Source organism: Lagopus muta, chromosome 9 (assembly GCF_023343835.1).
Source record: "Lagopus muta isolate bLagMut1 chromosome 9, bLagMut1 primary, whole genome shotgun sequence".
NCBI classification, from domain to species: Eukaryota; Metazoa; Chordata; class Aves; order Galliformes; family Phasianidae; genus Lagopus; species Lagopus muta.
The window spans coordinates 13,414,452-13,437,547 of record NC_064441.1 but is presented as its reverse complement, the minus strand read 5'-3'; the positions used below and the strand labels follow the sequence as shown (position 1 = coordinate 13,437,547).

Sequence of the window (23,096 nt, the reverse complement as noted above, 5' to 3'; positions counted from 1 at the left end):
TAGCCGTGATGTGTAGAAGTACTTCCCTAAGAGTTGAGCGCAACAAACGTGTCAATGCTCCGTGTACGTACAGCAGCACGGCGCACTCAGCCTCTGTGCTCCTGCCCGCCCCACCCACCTCACAGCTCGGCCGCGCCTGAAGGCGCAGAGCCCCGCCGCTGCTGACCCGGCCGCTAATCGCTTCCGAGGGCTAAGGCTAAGCCGCGAGGTGCGCAACGCTGCGGGAGGACCCGGCGCTGCCGCGGCCGAGCCACAGCCCACGGACGCGCTCCTCCCCGCCCGCCTCCCGCCGCCACCCGGCGAGGCGAGGCCGCCATCGGAGTCTGCGCGGTGCAGCGGGGAGCGGCCGCCCGACCGTGCCCTGCCCCGCCCCGCCCTGCCCTGCCCTGCCGGCCGTCGGTGCCGGGTGCCGCCGGCCCGCTCCCTCGGTGGCGCCGGGGGTCCTCCCGCTGCCAGGCCTCGCCCCGCCCGCGCGCTGATGGGCCTGGCGGAGCCGGCGCCATGGCGGCCCTGTACCAGAGCGCGGACCCGTCCGCTTCGGCCTCGCCCAACAAGCTGCTGGCGCTGAAGGATGTGCGGCAGGTGAAGGAAGAGACCACGCTAGACGAGAAGCTTTTCCTGCTGGCCTGCGACAAAGGTATGGAGCCCCTCGCTGCGCCTTCGGCCTCTGGCTCCGAGGCCTGAGCCGTGGGGCGGGGGCTGAACGCTTTCCGTGCGGCGGCCCTGCGCCCCGTGAGGCCGCGCCTTGTAGCGGTGTGCGATGGGCCGGTGTTTGTTTTGTGACGGCCCAGCAGTAGACATTTGCGCTGGGTGCTTTTGAAGTTGCTTTCCAATGGGCGACCTACCTAGGCGTCAACAAAATGTGTGGGGCGCTGAATGGCGCCTATGGTTGTGGGTGGGAAGAGATTTTTTCCCTTAAAATACGATGCTTGCTTACTTTAAGCACGTGTTTATATACCTTGAATAAAAACAGTCTTAAATCAAACTGTTCTTAATGCTTTAAAAGCCTTGGACTCCAAGACAGGCTTTTGATCAGGTGATGAACGGTTATGTGTTTCTGCTTAGCAGCCAGCATGTTTCTGTGCAGCTCTGCCCGCTGCTGTCTGTGGGGTTACGCACCGCTGAGCAATGGTTCAGTAGCAACTGGCAGCCTGTGGAGCTGGGGTGCTCAATGGGAGCTCCGTGCCTTGCTGTCAGATGGACAGATTGCCCATAGCCCTGCTGCAGGTGGAACCTGTTCTGGAGACCAGAGCCAGGCAACATGCTCTCAGAGTGTAAACAGAGGCTCAGAGAGCTAAAGGGTGCACAATAAGATAACAACAAAAAGATCTTTAAAATAATAATAAAGAAACAACTGTTGTGATTTGTCTGATAGCTGGTTTAGTACTCTTGCAGGCTGTATCTGAACGTTCTGTGAATGTTCTCTTTGTCGTGGTCCTCTGTGCTGTGAAATAGCTTGTTAGAGACAGAAATAAAACTTTTCCCCTTGACAGCAAGGAGCAATTAAACAGAATAATACTGTAAAGGGCAGTGTCAGTACTGCTGTGTTTGTACTTCAGGCGAGTTGGGAAGTGCAGATGTCTACACAACACAGTTAATTTTACTTGCTCATCAAACTTGCTCCTTGATTTTTGTAACGTTGCAGTATTGTATCACCCTGACTTTGATGATTGGTACGTTAAAGTTGGAAATAAATAGGAAATGCTAATATGGCTTGTACTCAAGAGATGAGGATGTGTTTGTGGTGCTATATAGAGGGCTGCTCTGATGCTGTGGTTCTTCTGCACCAAGTAGCCTTCTTTGATGTAGTTGATGTTTCCAGTCTCATAAGCTATGTATGCAGTGTTGCCTCAGTTTTGAAAAGTACCTGTGCTTTTGTGTGTACGTGTGTTGGTTTTCAAGATGGGAACTAAGAGGATGGATTAAAGTACGTCTTAGTGCTTTTCTGACAGAACTCTCAGTGTATCTTCAGTTTTCTATCTGGAGGGAGAATTCTCATCTATCTTGACTTCTTAATTGCCTGATGTACTCATTGTATTGTCAGTTGTAATGGATTGTAGCTGGTACTTCAGCATGTTCACGTGCTTTTATTGCTTTATAATAAGAAGAACACTGAGATATATTCATACGTTGCTCATGCAGGTGATTATTACATGGTTAAGAAACTCTTAGAAGAAAACAGCTCGGGTGAGATGAACATAAATTGCGTAGATGTGCTTGGAAGAAATGCTGTTACCATAACCATTGAAAATGAAAATCTGGACATACTACAGCTTCTCCTGGATTATGGGTGCCAGGTATACAACACATGGATTATTGAAAACTTTGGAGTGTGGTCACTGATCTGTGTAGTCTATTTCATTTAGATTTTTTTCTGTTGACATGTTGGAATTTGGAAGAAATAGAATCTGTCTTTATGGGCACTTCAGCCTTCTTTTCCAGATAATAATTGTAAAAATTGCTTCCTTCTCACTAGTTGACTTTTCTAATGGGGTTTTATTGACATAGCAAATGTATACTAACATTTTTAATTATGCTGGCAATTCTGATTTTTATATTAAATGATTTTCCTATGTTAGGTATGGCATATATAGCATCTTGAAACAAAATACATTGTATGTAGTCAGTGCATAACATTAAAATGTTTGGAGTGGCAGATCTCATTAGCTCTGAAGCACCGTGATTTTTTAAATAGGAGCACAGGTAGATAAATGCACTTTGTCATAGATGAGCTCAAGTTAAGGTAAGCATGCATTTCCACAGTGCCTTCTTGTAAGACTTAATCTGTGGTGAAGCACAGAGCAGAGGCAGTTTCCTATCAGCAGTGCTTGTTTGACTCTGTTCTGTTCTTGTAAGTGTGCTCTGCTACTGCCAGGAGAGCTGTAGCTACGATGGCGTTTCAAACAGGCAAAAGAATAATCATTTTGGCAGAAAAAGAAAACAAGTAGCTTTCCCTTCCCTGGATCTCCATTTCTGTGGCAATATTCCAAGCTGTCTTTTTTTCTTTTAATTTTAAGTAAATGTTTGAATTTTCTAAAGTGAATTTAAAAGGATGCTATAAACTGCAGAGAAAGTGGAAAGCTGTTTAGCTGAACTTCAGGGAAGTCTCAGAGGTAGTCATGAGCCCAGGAAGAAGGTTCATATTTCCAGCTTTACAACAGAGCTGTGAAGGCAGGGCTGAAGTATGCGGTGTATCTCAGTTGTGTTACACTGACACTTGGTTTTTACATTTTTATTAAGCTTTTACACCCTTGCTTATAATCTGTCTCTTAAAACCTGATTTTTTTTTTTAGTATCCTATGTCATCTTTGCTGACAGGTAAGTTTTACAATTGGTGGTTCTGCTGTTCACACAGTAAAACAAATTATCAGTAATACTATGCTAACTGTTGGCATGGCAGCTGGAATTTGATGTGGTCGTATGAAGAACATTTTTCAGTACTTAATTTTAAGTAAAACTAATAAAATTTATGTAATTTAATGTATGTATTTTTAAAATTTAGTTTGGCTCCAGGTTGAGTCTTCACTTTGTTTAAGGTAATGCTTTTTTTATGTATAATTTGTTTTCTTTTTTTAGTCATCAGATGCACTTTTGGTGGCTATTGACTCGGAAGTGGTGGGAGCTGTTGACATTCTACTGAATCACCGACCGAAAAGATCCTCCAGGCCAACCATTGTAGTTGAGTGGTGGTGTTCTGTGCTTGTTTGGTTGGACAGTAGGGAACTGTGTGTTCTGGGTAACTGTGATATTTAAAACAAGGTCCTTAAATGAAATTCTGCATCTCTAAGCTGACAGAACTTGGGTATCAGAGATCGTTATGGCATCTTTTGTCTTAATGATAGAATATGTTATTTTGCTTTATTGCCTGTAGGAGTCCAGTAGCTTTATACATTCCAAATGCTAACAGGTGCTGAGAGAAAAGGAAATGCATTGAAACTTCTTAGAATTTTCAGGAAAATCTGTAAACATCAAATCTTCACTTTGAAATTAATCACTTGAATCATTTGATGATGCTAAAGTACAAATTTCTTAAAGTACCTAAGTGGAGGCAGAGAAAGGAATGGAGGGAATAATGCATTATGTAGCAATGTGTGTTACAGCCAGGATATTTTTTGTACACTTAGGTAGTAAATACACTTTTTTTTTTTTTAACCTCTAGAGCAAAATGCACTTCAATGTATACAAATGTGTTACTAAGGTGAAGGTAGGCAATGAATGCTTGGTGTTCTTTGCAAATAAACGAGAAATGTTCCTATGTCACTTTCTCTCTTTCTGGTATTTATATGAGAAGGGTTTGGATGTCGTTACACTTTTTTTTTCTTCCTTTTTTCATGCTATGAATCTTTGAAAAAAATGCTTTGATCCCAGTTAATTCCTTTGTTAATGCTGAGCAGTAAAAGTAACTTGTACTGAAAATACTATGTAATAGAGGTGTATGCAATAAATTGATACTTCCTCTGTTGTATTCTAGAAACTAATGGAACGCATTCAGAACCCGGAATACTCAACAACCATGGATGTGGCACCTGTCATCTTAGCTGCTCATCGCAACAACTATGAAATTCTCACCATGCTGTTAAAGCAAGACATATCATTACCCAAGCCTCATGCTGTAGGCTGTGAATGCACACTCTGTACTGCAAAAAACAAAAAAGACAGTCTGCGACATTCCAGGTAAGATTTTTCAATTATATATATATATATATGTATGTATTTGTATTTGTATGGGAACTATTGAGTCACTGATTGATCACCTGAGACAAAGACTGGGCTAGCTGTGGGAGCACAGGCAAGGTAAAGGCAATTAAGCTGTGTGACAGGAAGGGGTGGAACCTGGCTGCACCTCTCCTAGACCACCTTTAAGAGCTGACTGCCACTAGGGAATGATCTCTTTCTGGAGATCCCTTCTTTGTGGAGCTTTTCATTGTGAGCCCAAATCTTTGGATACAGGTGAGCATTCCTTCTCTATTCGTTCCTTTGCCATCTCACTACAGTACTCCTTCCAACTGTACATTTGTTGACAGTACCCTGTTTTGAATGTCATAAGAACACTGTTTTTATGTCATGTGGCTTGATGAATGTAAACTAAAGATGTGTTTTTCCAGTATTCTTGAAAGTAGAAGACTTTCTTTCCAAAGATGTAAATAGGGACAGAGATTTTTACTGATCTTAATTGGTGGGCATTGAGTGTTACAGGGTTTTTAGATTGTTTGGTGTTGGGATTTAAGCACTTCAATACAAATGTTCTGTACAATTGTACTTTTTACATTTTGCTATGTTCAGTAATTGCTGAAACTCATTATCAGTGCTGTGGGATGCCACAAATATTACTGTCTGGAAAAGAAAGCTATAAATGTACTATGAACCTGTAACAAACAGTACATGCTGTAATAAGTAAAGATGTCTGGACAAGCTGTGGAAAAGTTGTACAGGTACTGAGGAGCAATGCTGAAGTTTTGTTGTGGCTCTTTGTCTGCGTTAATGGATTTTACTGTAGTAAATAGACTCGTGGTTGGTCTGCAAGGCCCAGTGAAGTATTTCTGCTTCAGAGAGTGAGTGTGCTTCCCATTTGTTTTTAAAAGTATCTCCCATACAGTAAGTGTTGTTGCACTTCAAATTGTAGTTAATAATAATTACTAGCTAACTATGGCAGGAAATTTGTGTTTTAAACTTGCAACATTCTTTTTTTTTTCTGTTTGGGTTATATTAATTTTTCAGCTGGAAAGAGACAAAAGAATAGAGAGAGGTAATATTTCAAGAGGCAAAGTGTGGGGAATATTAATGACAGTAAAAGACTGTATGTGTATGTTTGTTGAAATGAAATGTTTGTTACGGAATAAAGGATGTGTGGTAGTGCTAGCCATGGGAGAGGAGCAGCATGTTATTTTCATGAGGCTTAATACTGTCATGCTGAAAATAACCTTTAAAGATACAGTTAATGGAGACCTGTTTATATTGCATTTTAGCAATGCATGCACTTTGAAAATAATGGCATTGTGCAAAACAGAACTGAAAGCCATTTGAGTAAGTTTGTCTCAGATATTCTGCTTCTGGACTGGAGGGGAGTGTTCACTAACTCATCTCCATTACGGTCCTCTGTTTAGACCGTGTGATTAATATAAAGGAATAAGGAACCCAAAACTCTTCTGCATGTTCTCGTTTGCTTTCCATGGCAGGGCTAATTAGGTGGGTAACACGCCTTGTGCAGAAAAGCCTGAACGTGGAATTCAGAGAGCTGCTGGCGCAAATCTGGTTTTGAAGTGAAAACTTTGGATTGAGTATGCTATTTTGCTTCTCTCATGGGTAGGAAGAAAGTATGTAGGCTCTTTATCACCTCTTTTCCTGAGCTAGCTGGGATAATTTTACCCATCTGAAGTAGCTGAGAGATGAATTCTTTTGCCTGCTGCTCTTCCCTGTTCTTAGTTTGTTAGAGCCTTCAGTGCTTTACTTCCCTTTTGGTTACAGTTGAAGCTACTATATTACATTTTAAAATGTCAACGTTTTATCAATGCTATTACCTTAATTGATGTCCTTGTGCAGAAGATGCTGGTGGTAGTTGAAACAGTGAGAAAAAGAAGAGGGTAGCAGTTTGGCAGCTAACTTTTGCTATTTAGAAAAATGAGGATTAAAAGCATGTGAAGGGCAACGTTCCTTGACATACTACATTTAATGATTATTTTTTCTAGTTATAGGAAGCCCTCTTATTTTGTCTTTAAGCAATTTTATGCACATTCTGGAAGTGATTTAAAACTGCTAATCACAGGAAACACCATTTTCCTTGATTTATTTTGCCATAGATTTCGTCTTGACATCTACCGGTGTTTGGCCAGTCCTGCTCTAATAATGTTGACGGAGGAGGATCCAATTCTGCGAGCTTTTGAACTTAGCGCAGACTTGAAAGAATTAAGTCTTGTTGAGGTTGAGTTCAGGTAGGAATTGGAAAGCACAATGCAACTTCAGTACCTGTATGAAATGACATACGTAGAAATGTGAATGCATTAGAAAAATTGTGGGTCTTGTTCTTGTTGCTTTTTTTCGTAATTTCCATGTTTAAACTGGTGATTAGAGATTATTTTAAAAGCTTGTAAAGTAACTTATGTGTCTTTCACAGTTGTTTTGTCAGTTTAATTACTTATTCTGTCTAGTGCAGTTGCAAACTACACTAAAATTGTATTTATGTAATAATGCTACATAGAAACCTGCTCAGAATTGTCTTGGGAATGGTTTGCTCTTTAAAAGTGACTTTTTTTTCTTAGCATAATATACAAGCCCAACAAGAAATATACAAGAAAGGATAGCTAATGGAAACTCTTTTATCAGTGTAATAGTTTCTACTGTTTCTGTGCCTTCCAGAAATGATTATGAGGAGCTAGCTCAGCAGTGCAAAACCTTTGCTAAAGACTTACTTGCACAAGCAAGGAATTCACGGGAGCTGGAAGTTATTCTGAATCATACATCTAGTGATGAACATGTAGACAAACGAGGGCTGCTGGAAGAGAGGATGAACCTAAGTCGCTTAAAACTTGCAATCAAGTATAATCAGAAAGAGGTTCGTTTTTACTGCGGTTTGGTAGGCTTTGTGTTTTTTATTTTGCTAGTGATTCATTGAATTTACTGATCTGCCCATAGGCATAGAAGCAAGTAAGTTTGCAAGTTACAGAAGTAATATGAACATTATCTGCATGTGGGAACAGAGAAATACTACTTCAAGATAGTATTTCCTTCGTATTTATTTTTGGGGAAAAAAATGTGGCATTTTCACTATTGCAGTCGACTTGCTTTTTAGTGAAAAGCTCTGGTGGTGGTAATTATTTGTTCACATCCTCAGTAAATCCTTATGTAGGGGAGCATGGATCCTTAGGTCCCATACATTACTTAACATCTTACTTGTCTTTAGCTGTTCAGCTTTAGCCAGCCCTTATCTGTGCTCTGTAATAATAGTGCTAGACTTAGGCTATGTTCAGCTATGTTCATAACAGTGCCTTTTAGTGTCATCAACACGAGACTTATTGATGTTGTAAGTTTATGTTGTCTTTATCTACTGACAAATGATAACTTTAGTTCTGCTGCACTAGTGGCAGATAGGCATTTGTTGGGAGTCTAGTACAAAGACTAGTATTGAGAGAGAGCTTCCGTGCAAAATCCATTTTTAGTTGGCGTTTTCAGAAGGCATTATAATTCTGTTTGTTGTATGTATATAAGCTTAAACTGCACATGAAACTGTTAGAATACATAATGCTTAAGTCACCAGCTGCAGTTATGGAGTGTCCAAAAACCAGCACTACACATTCCTGGTATGAATTTAACGCACAATAACTATTTCTGCTTTTCAACAAAGTTGTTTTTTTTTTTTTTTTTTAATTGTGGTGGCTGGAGAAAAACATCTGTTGTGTGGTATCTTTGCAAAATGTATACTTGCTGGCAACTTTAATATAAACACATTTTAGCTAATGTATGATCATATTGGTGTCTTTTTGTTGATTTCTTCTTTAAATTAAATTACAAAACGTGTTCTGGTGCAAATATATTCTTTTGTAACTCCTTGCAAATCAGCACCTGACATTTGAAGCTACATTTGCATGGTCTTCATAACCTTCAATCCAAAACTGTCTTCTTTTGAAAGACTGAGTCATAAAAGGTTACTCAGATCTAAAATGAAACCTGCCTGAACAGATCCATAGGGGTTTTTAAGTACTATATATAAAATTACCTGTTTAGTCCTGGTCTTTGAAGTTGTTGCATTTGGTAGTGTGGGTAGTATATTAAAATAGCATTATGTTGTTCTTCACGTGGTCTTTACTGTTTTATATAATAACTCAGATAATACAGCTGTCTGAGGTATGACGTCTGTTTACATGGTAAATTTTTAAGTTATTGAAAATCAGACCTTATTTTTAACATGGAAACAATTAAAAGTCTTTTATATAATTCATATTTAGTTGTTAGCTTTAGAGAGAAGTTAAAACAATGTTTATAGTGGACCCATGGCTCTTTTATTTATATGTATTTTATTTATACAGCTCTTATTGTTATTTCAACTTAATATTTCTCCCATTTCCTGTTCATTGGTGGTTTCTCATTGTTGGAAAATTAATAATCACTGTTAAGAAACGTGAGTTTAATTTCTTGTTTATTTTCTCTTTTTCCAGTTTGTTGCTCAGTCTAACTGTCAGCAGTTTCTCAATACTGTGTGGTTTGGACAGATGGCAGGCTATCGACGCAAGCACACATGCAAAAAAATTTTGACTGTTTTGATGGTTGGCATTTTCTGGCCAGTTCTGTCCCTGTGTTACTTAATAGCACCTAAATCACGAGTGGGTCGTATAATTCACACTCCGTTTATGAAGTTTATTATTCATGGAGCTTCGTATTTCACATTTCTTCTGCTACTTAATTTGTACTCTCTTGTCTACAATGAGAATAAGAAGAATACGATGGGACCAGCCCTTGAGAGAATAGACTATCTGCTGATAATATGGCTAATTGGTAGGTATGATTTGAGCTGGGTCACAAATACTGACACTGACCAGTAGTGATTTGTACTACTTCTCTGTAAAATCATCCTGTTATTAACTGTGTGACAGAGGTTTCATCTTTGAAGGTGTGTATTTCAAGGGAAGAAGGGCATTTTGAAAAGCACAATATGTTACCACAATCTCTAGTTATCTCAGAAGGTGAGGTGTCAGAGAAGAATGTTGGAGGATCTAATAAGAGAAATGTGAATTTTATTTCAGAAGCACAGGTAGCATTTTGAGTGATGCAAGTGAGGTTCAGTTGTACAGTAGGAAATTAATGTAGAAGCTCGTCTTAAGTTTAAGACATTTTGAAGTTCAAATGTAAGTAATAATAGTATGGGGAGAAGCTGTGTGTTCCTTTACTGATTTTATCTGGTGTTACGCTGAGGAATGAATTGAGTTCAGATGTTGCTTTAAATTTTTTCAAGAAGTTTATTATGAACGGGCAGCCTTGTTTCATATTTTGATAATTTAGTCATTGCAAGTCATGATTCCATGTTCCAATTCTACTTTCCTGTTTTACAACTTTCCATATCTGTGTCGTTGTCACTGATTATAATAACCATACCTGAAGTGGTCCTTGTTAATTTTGCTTTATGCAGTAGAGGGAGCACAGGTATAATTTTTGTTGAGTAGATTGCTCATGAACTTTTGTTTTCACTTGGTTTTTGTTTCTTTTTGTTTTTAAATTAAAATTTGACACAGGAATAATTGAAGTTTATGCCTTAATAGGAGGTAATAAAATATTTATAATTGACACATACATAGTTGTCTGAAATTTTAAAAAGCAGTGATATAGTTGAAAGCAGATTTTTTCTCTAAGTAGTTGTGTGTGGATTGTTTGTTTCATTGGTAATTATGATTATTTTCACTGTTAGCTGTAATAAGTGTTGAGTAATTCATGCAGATTAAAAAAAATCTGAAATCCCTAGTGATCTCCTACATAAACACTTGTAAGTCTTATACTGGAAGCTTCAAGTACAGAGTCCAGGCATTGCAGACTCCTCCTGTTTTGAGAATCTGTGTCTGATTTAGACATTCTCTTACTCCATCAAATCCAATGTAGAAAGAAGATATGTAATTAAGTGATCATGGAAATTTTAATGAAAATGTATAGAAACATTTTGGTTTCTTCATGTGATATTTCAACATGCAGGCTCCAGAAAGGATTGAAAAATTACCTGTAATTAACATCAACCACCAAAATCCAGTTGTTTTTCACATTGTTGAATCCTAAATATGTTGAACTAATGTTCAGCTTGAATGCATTTTTCCAAATAATTTATTTTAGAATTTTGTTGCAAATATTTGGTAATAGTGTCAAAATAATGGCTGCAGAATTTCTAACACAGGTAGCAGCAAGTTTTGTACTCAGTGGATTACTTTACAAAAGAGTAAATAGTGCAACTTTTCTTTCCAAATTGTTAAGCCTGAATTATGAAAGCTTATTTCCCATCAAAATACAGAAAATGCAAATTCTTGTCTGTGTAGATAATGATAACGTTGTCTTTATCTCTGGCTCCATTTGCAGATTCTTTAAAAATTTCAGTGTAAGATACGTGGTGATCATATGGAGCAGTGCAAAGGGTCTGGTTTAGAAGTGTTTTCTTAATAACGAGGAAGAAACATATTTTTGGAAATCTTTCAATTAATGGTGCACAGCACATTTTCTTGTTATACCTGTCAACATAGCTGTAAATCTGATGGAAAAAATAATCATGTATAGGTATCTGATTCTTTTTTTTTTTTTTTTTTAACCGTTTGCTTGATCTTGTTCATGCTGGGCTGAGGTCTTAACGGTGTTTAATTAGCAGAAACAAACATACTGCTTTTCTCCTGGGCTGCATATGGAGGCATACACCTGAAGTACTGTGAGAACATTGAATAACTGATTATTCATAAAAATCAAAGATGTCATTATATTTAATCTAACAGTCCTTTCAACGTTTATAAAAACATCAGCCTGTTCCAGACATTCAATTAGTAAAGTTCCTATCAGCACTGTCTTTCTGTATGGCCAGATATGGTTAGCAGTGCTGAAATTCACTTTGCTGTAATGATTCCAAATGTTTGTCTGTCATTCTGACTTTTCATTTTTGCAATCTTAGGCCACAGTCTCTTTTCTCTGCTTATATTTATAATATCAGGGTAGGAAGTGCTTCTACTTACTGATCTTTTTAGTGACAGTTACTGAGCTGATTATTCTTTAAGAACAATTTTATAATAAATATACACCTCCAAAAACACGTGATGTTTTTTATAGACTATATCGTGCTTTTAGAAAAAAAATGAATACATTCCTGTCAGAGAAAAAAAAAAAAAAAACTGTATTTTTGTTCTCTGCCTTTTCTGAAATTTGAGTCTTTGCTGTACAAGTTTTTTCTACAGTCCATTTCCTTTCATATATTTTCTATTGTTGACTGTATTGCTTAGTTTGGAAAACAGGCTTGAAGGTTTGAACGTCTTGTTGCCTGATGAGTGAAGCATATATTCCATGCAGTGGTTGCTAGTAAATGTACATGGTTCTCTGTTTCTCTTTGCTAAGACTTCATTTACAAGACCCAGTCAAAAGTGTTTTACTTGTAGTAGAGTATCTAGTGAGTACAATAGCTTGACTACTTTGCCTTTTAATTTTTTCTTTCTTCCTTTCCACTACAGGAATGGTGTGGTCAGATGTTAAAAGACTCTGGTATGATGGTTTAGAAGACTTTTTAGAAGAGTCACGTAATCAGCTTAGTTTTGTCATGAATTCCTTGTATTTGGCAACCTTTGCTCTCAAAGTAGTTGCCCATAACAAGGTGAGCACCCATCTTCATAAAACATATGCTCCTCTGAGATAGACTGGGCAAATATAGAAGCATCTTGAAGGAGAAGTTGAAAAGGGAGTTAGAACTTATTTAAGAACTCAGTTCTCATTTGGGTTATTCTCCCCATACAGCTTTTCTGATCTGGTGTTTGAGGTAGCCTGATTTCATAGGCCTGTAACTATGCAGAAACTGTTTCTAACCAATGCGTTTAGATCGTCTAACATTTTTTGTAACAAATTTTTCTTGAGTTTTCTGTTACATATGTTCAGATGTTATAGGTCATTGGTTTTGTTGTTCTTGTGGTTTTGTTTTGTTGTTTTTTAATGTGAGGAGGAAAAGCCCCAAGGCTATAGAAGAGCCTTGTCTTTTCTGTGTGGAAAAACCATCTGGGCCTGATTGAAGATGCAAGTTTTGAATGTGATCATTTCCATTCTGTTGCATGTGTTGTTAATGGCACAGCATATGGCAAGCTGCCAGACGAATTGAATATGAATATTTTAGTAAAATCCAAGCCAGTGCAGTAGGCCATTATTTTGTATTGCAAACTGTGATTTGACAGCTGTCTGGCAGTTAAGGAGAGCTGAACCAGTTTATTTCCCTCCCAGCCTGATGTTTGGCTTATTTACCCTGTACTTATTGGTAATCATTTGGAAAGGAAAGCTGTACTTCATGTAAAAAAAAAATGGAGAGGGAATGCCATGTTAGGCTGCCTTCAGAACCATTTTGTTTGGAACTAACCCACATACAGTAGCATTTTATTTGCCAAGAGCCCTTTGCTGCTAAGTTATAATCTTTTTGGAGATGTAAGACTTCTGTCCTATGTGAGAGGCACGTGGTGACTTTTTGCCAATTTTATATGGCAAAATGTATTTTTTATTGTTTATGAATAATTTAGCAAACCAAATAAAAATGCCTCTTTAGCATCTTAGCTCTATATTGTAGGTGCTGAAGCAGTAAGAAATAAGAGTCTCCTTAGCAGAGGGATTTATGCACATACAGTTGCAATGTATGCAAACATGTTTATCTTTGTTTCTTGTGATCTTTGTGCAGTACAATATTGGGCAAATAATTTAAATCAACTGTGTTTCTTTGTTCTTAAGTGTCCATTTTGAGACAGTAGGAGCTGAGTACTGAATTTGAATACTGATTGTTTCCAGCCAAGCTGAAAGTTAGGGATCTGTGGGATTAGTTGAATTGTACCAAGTGGAGACACTTCACAGGTGTTCACACCAACGTTTTACTTATGACTTCCATTTTCTGTAGTCTTTTGACAGTCAGTTACAGGAATCTCATGTCCTAATTCTCTCTAAATCTTTCTGAAATTGATTAAGACATAAGCTAGTTAGTTTTGAAGACTTTTATATATATATATATGTATTTTTTTTCTACCAGGATTTCATTTTTTTAAGTGGTCCTATTTTACTAGGCAATGCCCGTGTTTTTAATAGTATACAAGTCTGTTTTTACCAACCGTGCAAAACTGAGTGAAAGGGAAAGCAGAACAGAAGATAAATACTTGCTTAGCAATTAGTGAGGAGCAGAATTAGGGATTGAATTTAAGTTGCCTGTCTTCTGTCTCTCTCTGGAATGACTTTAAGTTGCCTTTGTCAAAAAAGAGGGAGATACGTGAAAGAGATGCTTCTCCCATGAATCGTGTGTCAATTTCTTGTATGCTATTATCTGTTTTAGGGGCAAAAACAGAGTGGTACGTGGGTATATTTCTGTATTTACAGTCTAAGTGACGTCAGTTTGTCCTTTTTACATCGCAGTTTCATGATTATGCTGAAAGAAAGGACTGGGATGCATTTCATCCTACACTAGTGGCAGAAGGTCTTTTTGCATTTGCTAATGTTCTGAGTTATCTGCGTCTGTTCTTCATGTACACAACCAGCTCTATTCTGGGACCACTCCAGGTAAATACCATCACGACTTGAGAAAATCAATCAAGAAAACATCTTAACTTACTGTGAAGAGTCTTACTAGAAAAAGATAAAGAAAGAAAAGTAAGAAAGGCAGAAAGTAGAAATAATATTGCATTGATGTTTTCATTGTTTTTTTAATCTCTCATTTAAATTGCACTGGTTTAGGTGGGGAAAGGTAAGAGAACAGAAGACATGTAGTTCACTTATAATATTTATATAATGATAATTGTTCTGTCTTTTTGTTCTGTTTTGTTGTTACTGTAACATTCTGGTTCATGATGATGCTCACTGTGATAAAAGTCAATATGGAGTGAACTAGAGAGTCCAGTGTGACACTGTACAGAATGGAAAGTGCCTGGAGAGTAGTGGAGTGGATCTAAGCTGTTAAGTCAGCACATTTAGGACGCAGTTACCTTACTCAATTTTTTTGATTGGAAGGAGGAAGACAGCTTTCTTCAAAAAAATTCTGTGGCTGGAAATCACATCTTAGTCCGGTGATGCTTACAATATACAGCAACATTTTCTTCCCCCATTTTTTCAGTTTAGCTTCAGTGCTCGGTGCAGACTGCTTTTTTTTTTTCCCCTTTCATTTTATTTTGAAAAGCTGAAACCCTCACAGACTGAGGCACCTCTTTTTCTAAAGGCACAGCTTAATGGAGATTAAAAAAGAAAAAGCTTTGCTTAGGTATACTTCCGACTTCTCTGGCCACAGTTCCTGGGAGACTTATTACAAATTGGATCAGACTTCTTTCTCATCCTGATATGATTTTTTTGGGGGGGAGGTGGTAATGTTATTTGTTTATGGTTTTTATTTAATAAAGCTGATTGTCATCATCAATGCTCTGTTTGTGTCAGCTGAATGAACGGATGCTGGGAATAAATAAAGTAGTCATTTAGTGATTATCCTGGTGGAATTTGTCCTAATAAATTGAATGAAGGCTTATACCTCTCTCCTAATAAACAGAACTAATTTTAAGAGCTTAGAGCAATCAAGTATTATTTAGAGGGATCCTGTAATGATGAAGGCAGAATTAATATTTGAGAGAAGCATTAATTTTTTTAAGTTCTTGGTGCTCAACTAGAGCTACACCAAAGGTGGTTCTGGAGTAAGTAACTTTGGATCAGATAAATAGCTCTTGTATCAAGGCTTCAGGATCTAGCTGAGAAGATGCACTTGAAAGTCCAACTCATTTTAATGACTTGGAGTACTTAATCTTGATGCACAAGTAATTATTGTTAGGAATATTTTAGTTTAATAATCCCTTTGTGAAAAGAAAAAATAGTTGCTTGTTTAATTACAGTTTTTAAAATCACTGTGAATTGGGCTTTAACCAGTGTTAACCTAGTTCTTGTAATCAATTAAATAATGCTGGCAGGCACTTCTTTTTCTTCTTGCCCTTTTATTTAGTGATGTTGCTGTTAATTATTTTTGTATTTTTTATTTTATTTATATTTCTAATGGAAATCTACTTGTACACTTAATTTTTTCAAAGTCTTGATGTTGCAGTAAGCATTAAGCTTGTTGTACAAATTGATTGAACGTTGAAGTCTCCACATTTTAAAGAGGTTCACTGTTTAATGTGCATATTTATTTATGTACTAGATCTTTCACAAGTTTTTTAATAGGAGCCTGTGTTATGAAATTTTCCAAGTAAATAAAAACAGTCAACAGTCACTTCATTCAGTGGCACACTGAAGCTTATGTTATTACTGTTGGCCAGTACAGCTTGTGCAACAGCTCTTACAGTATTCTCTGAAAGTAGGTCACAAAGTTCAAATAGTGGTAATCAAATATGGCACGGTAACCCAACAGTGTGCACTGGGGGGGGAAAGGCAGCTACTGTGTTCTTTTGGCTTCTAGAGTTATTTTTAAGCATTCGGTTACTTTACTTACTGACTCAAACCCTGTTCTAGCGCAGACTTATAAGTTGGCTCTGTGTGGTGGGTTTTGTTTTTTGTTTGTTTGACTGATTGATTGATTAACAGAACATAGAATAGTTTTCCCCTAGATTAGGTTTGTTGGTCTCATTAGATTTCAAATGTTCAGTAATTCTAAATATTTTGGGTAGAACTTCATAACTGTATGAAGGAAGCAACAGTTATTTGGTTTGTGTTACTGATGCTGAACAAAAAAAGTTTTGGGTCATTTATTCATTTTGTATGTACTTGTTTTAGCTTTCATCTGCTGTGTGACTTTCTTGAGTGGGACCATGAGTCATTTAAGAGAGGAAATGTTACTTGATATTCTTTGTTTGTTTTAACATGATGAATGTGATAAAATAGTATGGTGGGGATTGATTCTTCCAGATCAAATGATGTAATTACTGCATAGCTTTGTCTAGGTGCTAATTCTCCTGAAGTCTACACCTGTGGCAGATTGCAATCAATTTGAGAGAATCTGCTGTGCAGCTGGGATGTTCACTGAGTCTCCTGCAGCATGAGAAGGAGCAAAAGCAAGAGCTGGCACTTAGGTTCTTCAAGTGCAAGTTTGCTGTGAAACTGGTGATACTGTCCTGGAGTATGATTCGGAAGAGATCAATTCCTATAGTATTAGGATTTACACATGATAATTTGTGGGAAGAGTGATTTAAATACTGTGAGCAGTTTCTTATGTCTGTATAAAAATGTGTGTTTACAACAAAAACAAGTCAAGGTCTTTGCACTGAAAAAATTCTCATGCTTTGAACATTTTTTTAATGTTCTATTTATACTGTTGCAAAATTCTATGTAGGATGTTTTGAAATTGAAACAAATGATTTGAATATTGTATCTTCTACACTTTACAGCCTTCAGATTTTATGTGCTTACAGACATGCATAACATGTATACTTAAAGTCTTACATAAAGCATACCATGAATTAATTCTCTATTCTGCAGATGGTCTTAGGTATGCTGTTTTGATTTGTGGTGAATTATGTTCACCACAAATGTTTTCATTAGCTCAGTGTCTTCATTAAGTGTTTTCTTAGCTTTCCTATTGTAACGGTTGTGTTGAAGTGTATCTCATTTAGTGCTTCTATCTATTGACTTTTGAGCTCTTGATTACCATTAATATTATGAATACAATGTAAAATGTATGTGATACTGAAACACAGATTTTCTTTTAACAACTAGAAACTGTCACTGAAAAATAATGCAAAGATATCTCCTAATTATGTGATCTGTTCAACTTATCCATGTTTAGTGTCTTAAGTGTCGAGTTTTTTGTTGTTACTGATTAAAATCTGAAGGAGGATAAAAACAGTAATCACATGTTGTGCTGAAACAGGCAATAAATCTATTTCACAGATTTCAATGGGACAGATGCTGCAAGATTTTGGAAAATTTCTGGGCATGTTCCTCCTCGTTTTGTTCTCGTTCACAATTGGATTGACACAACTTTATGATAAAGGATTTACTGTAAATGAAGAAGAAAGGGACTGTGCGGGTATTTTTTGTGAAAAGCAGAGCAACGACACATTCCATTCGTGAGTTGATACCTATGAATTAGCTGAATTGTTCTGACCTTTAATTCCCAGTAATTAAACAAAACTGGGATTTTTCTCTGAGCTTGAACATAGGTCACTAAGCTCATGTGAATTTGGCTTTACCTAACAAGGTTTTTCTTGTTTTTGTAGGTTCATTGGCACGTGCTTTGCTTTGTTCTGGTATATTTTCTCACTGGCACACGTAGCAATCTTTGTCACGCGCTTTAGCTATGGTGAAGAATTACAGTCTTTTGTGGGTGCTGTTATTGTTGGCACCTACAATGTGGTGGTTGTGATAGTACTAACTAAACTCCTCGTGGCGATGCTTCATAAGAGTTTTCAGCTGATAGCAGTAAGTGTTCTCTGATTAACTATCGGTGATTGCTAGCTGGTAAAAGGTCTGGAGCACAAGTATTATGAAATATGAAGTATTATGTTCAGGGAACAGGGGTTCTTTAGCTGAGAGAACAGGAGGTTCGGGAAAGGCTTGCCACTTACTGCAACAAGCTCAGATGTAGCCATGTGGGGGGTCAGTCTCTTCTGCCAAGCAGCAAGTGATAGGACAGCAGGAAATGGCCTCACATTGTTCCAGGGGATATTTAGAAAAAATCTGCTCTGTAAGGATTGTGAAGCACTGGAACAGGCTGTCCAGGAGATTGTCACCATCCCTGGAGGTATTTAAAGGATGTATGGGTGTGGTGCTCAGGGACATAGTCTAGTAGTAGATTTAGTAGCTCTAGGTTAATAGTTGGAATTGATCTTAGAGGTCTTTTCCAATGTCAATGATTCTATGATTCTGTGTGTTAAAATACTGTGCAATTTAAGAAATCAATTTTTGATGTTGTCAAAAATAAAATGCTGAATTAGCGTTTTAATATTTTTGTGCTCTTCCTTACTATTTTGCTTCTGATCTCTGTTAATCTTTCTGATGCTGTAGAATCATGAAGATAAGGAATGGAAATTTGCTCGTGCCAAACTCTGGCTTAGCTATTTTGATGACAAATGCACTCTACCTCCGCCTTTCAATGTGATTCCATCTCCCAAGACTATCTGTTATCTTTTCAACAGTCTCAGTAAATGGATTTGCTCTCATACATCAAGTGGCAAAGTGAAACGGCAGAATAGCCTTAAGGTAAGAAATGATGAGGAGAATTGTAGGCTCTGAAGATGGACAGATGCTGCTTTCTCAAATGAATCAGCAAATTGCTGTATGAAACTGCCTCTCACATGGTGAATGCTACTAATATAATGAGAAATGCTAGGATAATGTCTGTTGCATCCAAAGTATGAAGAGTAAGTTGTAGCCGTTTATACTAAATGAAATTCTATTAACTTTCATTTTGGGGAATTTCTTTGTACCCCTTCTACCCCACCACCCAATTCCCCCTGCAGCGCTCTAGAGATGTACTTTGATTGAAAACTTACAGAAACTACAAAGAAGTATGTGCTAGTCCCAAGAATTTTGTGAGGCCAGAGTATGCTTGCAGGAAGGTCATTTCTTTTAAACTTACTAAAGCAGTATGAAAGTAAGTAACCAGATAGGAACACTGAAACATCTCATTTTGGGGAATAGAGGGTATTTTTTCTTAAGCATCTTTATTGTACCTTGTAATTTCGTGTCTTGCTGGCCAAAAAAAAAAAGTATTAAAATAAATTCCAAGTCTTTGTGGAATGTACTTGAAAACATTAGGGATTATGGAACTCAAAATCGCTCGTGGGACTGTTACCAATCTACTAGGTTAAAAATTGGTTGAGACAGAACAACAGGTTATTATTTAATTGAAATCATTCCAACAGCTTGCTGACATTGTACACTTTTGCACGTCAGGTTGTCTATTAGAATTTCTTCCTTATTTCGTTTCTTTTTATTCTATAATTGTATACAGGCTTTTGGGCTCAACGTTTACTTATGCTTAGTAAATGTGTAATTTTTTTTTTCTTAAAGGAATGGAGGAATCTGAAGCAGAAGAGAGATGAGAATTATCAAAAGGTGATGTGTTGCTTAGTTCACCGTTATTTGACATCCATGAGGCAAAAGATGCAAAGCACAGATCAGGCAACTGTGGAAAACCTAAATGAGCTGAGGCAAGACTTATCAAAATTCCGCAATGAAATGAGAGACCTACTTGGCTTTCGAACTTCAAAATATGCTATGTTTTATCCAAGGAATTAAGGTCTAACTTTTCAAATGGAAAGTTCACCTTAGTTGAAAGTGGGGACCTAATTTTATTGCCAGACTAATGGGAAAAGGAGATTGTTGCACAGCAGTACATTTGGAAATACTTGTGTGAGCTTGTAGGTAGATAAGAAAGTGAAGGAAATAAATGCAAAACTAGTTACAGTAGTTTTCTTAAGCTCTTAAACATAATGTGTATATAAAATCTGTATATAAGTATTTTTTTTAATGTTCCTCAGACTATGGCTGTCAGGTGTCAGAGCTTCATAACTAGCACAATACGTTTATTTCTTCTATTTTTGCTGCTTGTTCCTTTTTGATACTTGCTTTTTTAAGTTGTTGGAGAAGATGGACTTTTTAAAACAAAAATCCAGACTGTGTTTATTTTTAATAGAAAAGTGGGATATAGAGTAAAAGACAATTTCCAGCATAGTTGGAAATGGTGTTTGACTGTAGGTTACAGTACTTGTGAAATCTGCATGGCACTGAAGTGCCAGGTTTTGAGTACTATGTTGACTGTGTGCTAACATTTGTAGAATACAGAAAATGGAATCAGGACTTCCCATTCATTGGTACAGTGAAAGTTGGGGCTCAGAATAGACCAAATGTTTCTAGAATGTTTATGGATTTACGTAAGACAATCAATTTCTACTGGGATTTTTCAGCAGTGCCTCAGAAGTATGTTTAACTGTGTATGATAAAATTAGGAGGGGGATTTTAAAAGTAATCTATGAAGTTTTAATGTTTTGAGTTACTAAAATGATTATTTTGAGTTACTTAAACTGGTGGTTTAAGGAAAACGAGGTGGAGGTGTGAATGATGTTCTTTGCAAAGTTGAATAGTTCTTATCTGAAATATTGTACGCTTCTTTCTGTGAGAACATACAATATCTGAGAATTGGACTGATGTAGTATGTAAGGTCTTGCTTTTCAGAGATGTTACACATCTATTTTAGAGCTACTTTTCCTTTTATTTTTTTTTCTAACTGCAGTTGTTGCAAAGTTAAAACTTTGGTGTGTGTCAGCAGTATTATGTTTTGCAAAAACATGATTTAACTTCATTTACAACGGACCATAAGGGCTTTGTTAATTATCTATGCTAGAGGGTCCTGTGTGGTTTATATGCTTACATATAATTCAAGTTGACAAGCTGTAATTGACAAATGTGAGATTCCTGTATTTTTGATTATGAAATAAGTATATTTATGACAGCTGAAGGATTTGTTCCGAATTTTACCGTTTCGGTGGTGCTCTTTGAAAATGGTCTTATGTCCAGAAGGCGCAGGTAGCCGTAATGGTCTTTGACCAGGCTGATGGAGAGTGGAGGCTTACATAAATGTTTACTTTTTCTCGAAGGGATTCTTATAAAAACTTTTTCTTGTAAAGGTAATATATTTTCTGTACTATGAAAATATGCATATCCAAACTAGGATTGAATATGGCGCATCCAGAAGTCCTGCGGTATGGAGGCATTCTGACTGAATTTTGTTTATGGATAGGGATCTCATGTTTAGATAATGCACCTACATATAAATTGTGCTGTACATGTTCTGTATATTTGAGATAGAGCCAACAAATAAAAGCTCTTAGAAAAGTGTGATTTTATTAATACTGTTCATATTTCATTTTGAAAGTAATTGCTTTGCCACGTTAAGATGATAAGCTTAAGGAGCTTATTATTAATGTATTAATGTATCTTATTAATGTGAGTATTAATGTGATACTATTATTTCCTTTGTCCTTGTAGAACTATCCTTCTAACTTTAAGTTGTGTTAGTGGCTTCCTGCAGTGCCACCAAGCAGTACCTGAATTAGTTTCAAACAGGCTAGATTGGATTCCAGTAGCAGTATTAGCTGCTTGACACTCAACGCATTCTGGTTAGTTCTTCTGTGAAGCTGGGTATGTTTGTTGGTGTGCAGCTGTTTCTCACTGCTCTTGTTATGTTACGCAGTCACTGACACAACTCAAGGCAACTTTTTGTGGTGCGGATTAAACCTGTGGTTCCAGACTTTTTGTTTGCTCCTGAAATATGTACTTGTAAAGTGAAGGATATCATAAGAGGAGGTTTTTTTTCCTGCAGTTCATTAGAAGTATGACACCTTTCAACTGTTGCATCTTGTTTGAAGGCTGTTGGAAGCTTCCTGTTTTCTTGGATGCTAATCAGTATGGAGTGCTTCATACTACAGAGTTGATCTTGTCTTATCCTCCAGATTTTCCTAATACAAGTGTATTGAACATGTATTTATCTGTCCTAATTTGGCATTTTCATACTGGCTGTTCCAGAATTGGTCCCCAAATGATGGAGCTCTGAGATCTCCCATATGCACACAGAAGAGTTCTAGACACATGCAAAGACAAAACTCTTATTTGAACTGGGATGTCAAAGGCTAAGCAGCAGCAACAAAATGAGGCAAAAAATGTATATACATAAAAATACCCCAAATAGTATTCTAGGTCTTGATCTTACGAATTTCAGCTCCTAACAGATTTAACTGATGAAGGCTTCCTGTGGTTTCATCAAGCTGTTTATTTGAGGGGACAAGTATATGTCACACAGTCCATTACCTGTCCCTATCAGACCTGCTCCTGGAAAAAACAGAAGCAGGGGCTTACAGGGCATGACATTCGTCCCACCTACCTTGTGTGAGATTGCCAGTTTTGTTTAGTTGTGCCACTGGAGTCTTTCCATAAGTTTCTTTTGCTTTCTCTTATTGACAGAGGAAGTGAAGTCAGCAGCTCTTTTAATCTCTTTTCAAATCTGTTCTTTTAAGCCATGCATCCTACCTGTCATGCCCTAAATGAAGCACTGGTTCTACTAGAATGTGTTGTTATTTAAAAAACAAAAAAGTTTGAAGAAGTTGGATTGAATTTCATTGGCTGTAAGATTCAGAATTTCATTGTACAAACTTCAGTGCAAGTCATGGAAAGACTAAATGCTTTTTTTGAGACTACTGAAAAACTTTGATTGTTCTTTCACATTAATATCTTTTTTGTCTTAAGGGCTTGCTGAATTTAATTTTTCTTTAACATCTTACATATTAAAAAGATGGAAACATGCTACCTCCATTTACAGCAGGAGGTCAAAAACATTAATGAAAGTCTGACTATTTGATTCTCTTGTTGAAATAGATTATTGAACATCACTACTGTTGAAGTGATTTAGAAATTATATTGTTGTTAAATAATCTTGATTTGTTTGCAGGTTGCAA

At 37.2% G+C, this 23,096-nt stretch overlaps 1 protein-coding gene across 2 annotated transcripts; it reads left to right on the top strand.

The window, feature by feature from the left end:
- Positions 1-360: 360 nt before the first annotated feature.
- TRPC1 (transient receptor potential cation channel subfamily C member 1) lies at positions 361-20,232 on the top strand. Of its 2 annotated transcripts, XM_048954544.1 has the most exons (13): positions 361-637; positions 2,143-2,297; positions 3,577-3,678; positions 4,472-4,674; positions 6,798-6,929; positions 7,354-7,549; positions 9,150-9,486; positions 12,174-12,313; positions 14,092-14,235; positions 17,533-17,711; positions 17,862-18,063; positions 18,649-18,843; positions 19,657-20,232. In XM_048954544.1, the coding sequence occupies exons 1-13, from the start codon at positions 502-504 to the stop codon at positions 19,882-19,884; spliced, it is 2,349 nt and encodes a 782-aa protein (XP_048810501.1). In that variant the 5' UTR covers positions 361-501; the 3' UTR covers positions 19,885-20,232. The 2 variants fall into 2 exon arrangements, with proteins under 2 accessions (XP_048810501.1, XP_048810502.1); XM_048954545.1 differs by lacking the exons at positions 361-637; positions 2,143-2,297; positions 3,577-3,678 and adding an exon at positions 3,767-4,204.
- The last annotated feature ends 2,864 nt before the right edge of the window (positions 20,233-23,096 follow it).

Bases quoted from the DNA above. Each gene is read 5' to 3' on its own strand.
- TRPC1 (XM_048954544.1), top strand. From the start codon at position 502: ATGGCGGCCCTGTACCAGAGCGCGGACCCGTCCGCTTCGGCCTCGCCC. The intron at 638-2,142 runs GTATGGAGCCCC...TTGCTCATGCAG, and splicing joins CCTGCTGGCCTGCGACAAAG to GTGATTATTACATGGTTAAG. The intron at 18,064-18,648 runs GTAAGTGTTCTC...CTGATGCTGTAG, and splicing joins AGAGTTTTCAGCTGATAGCA to AATCATGAAGATAAGGAATG.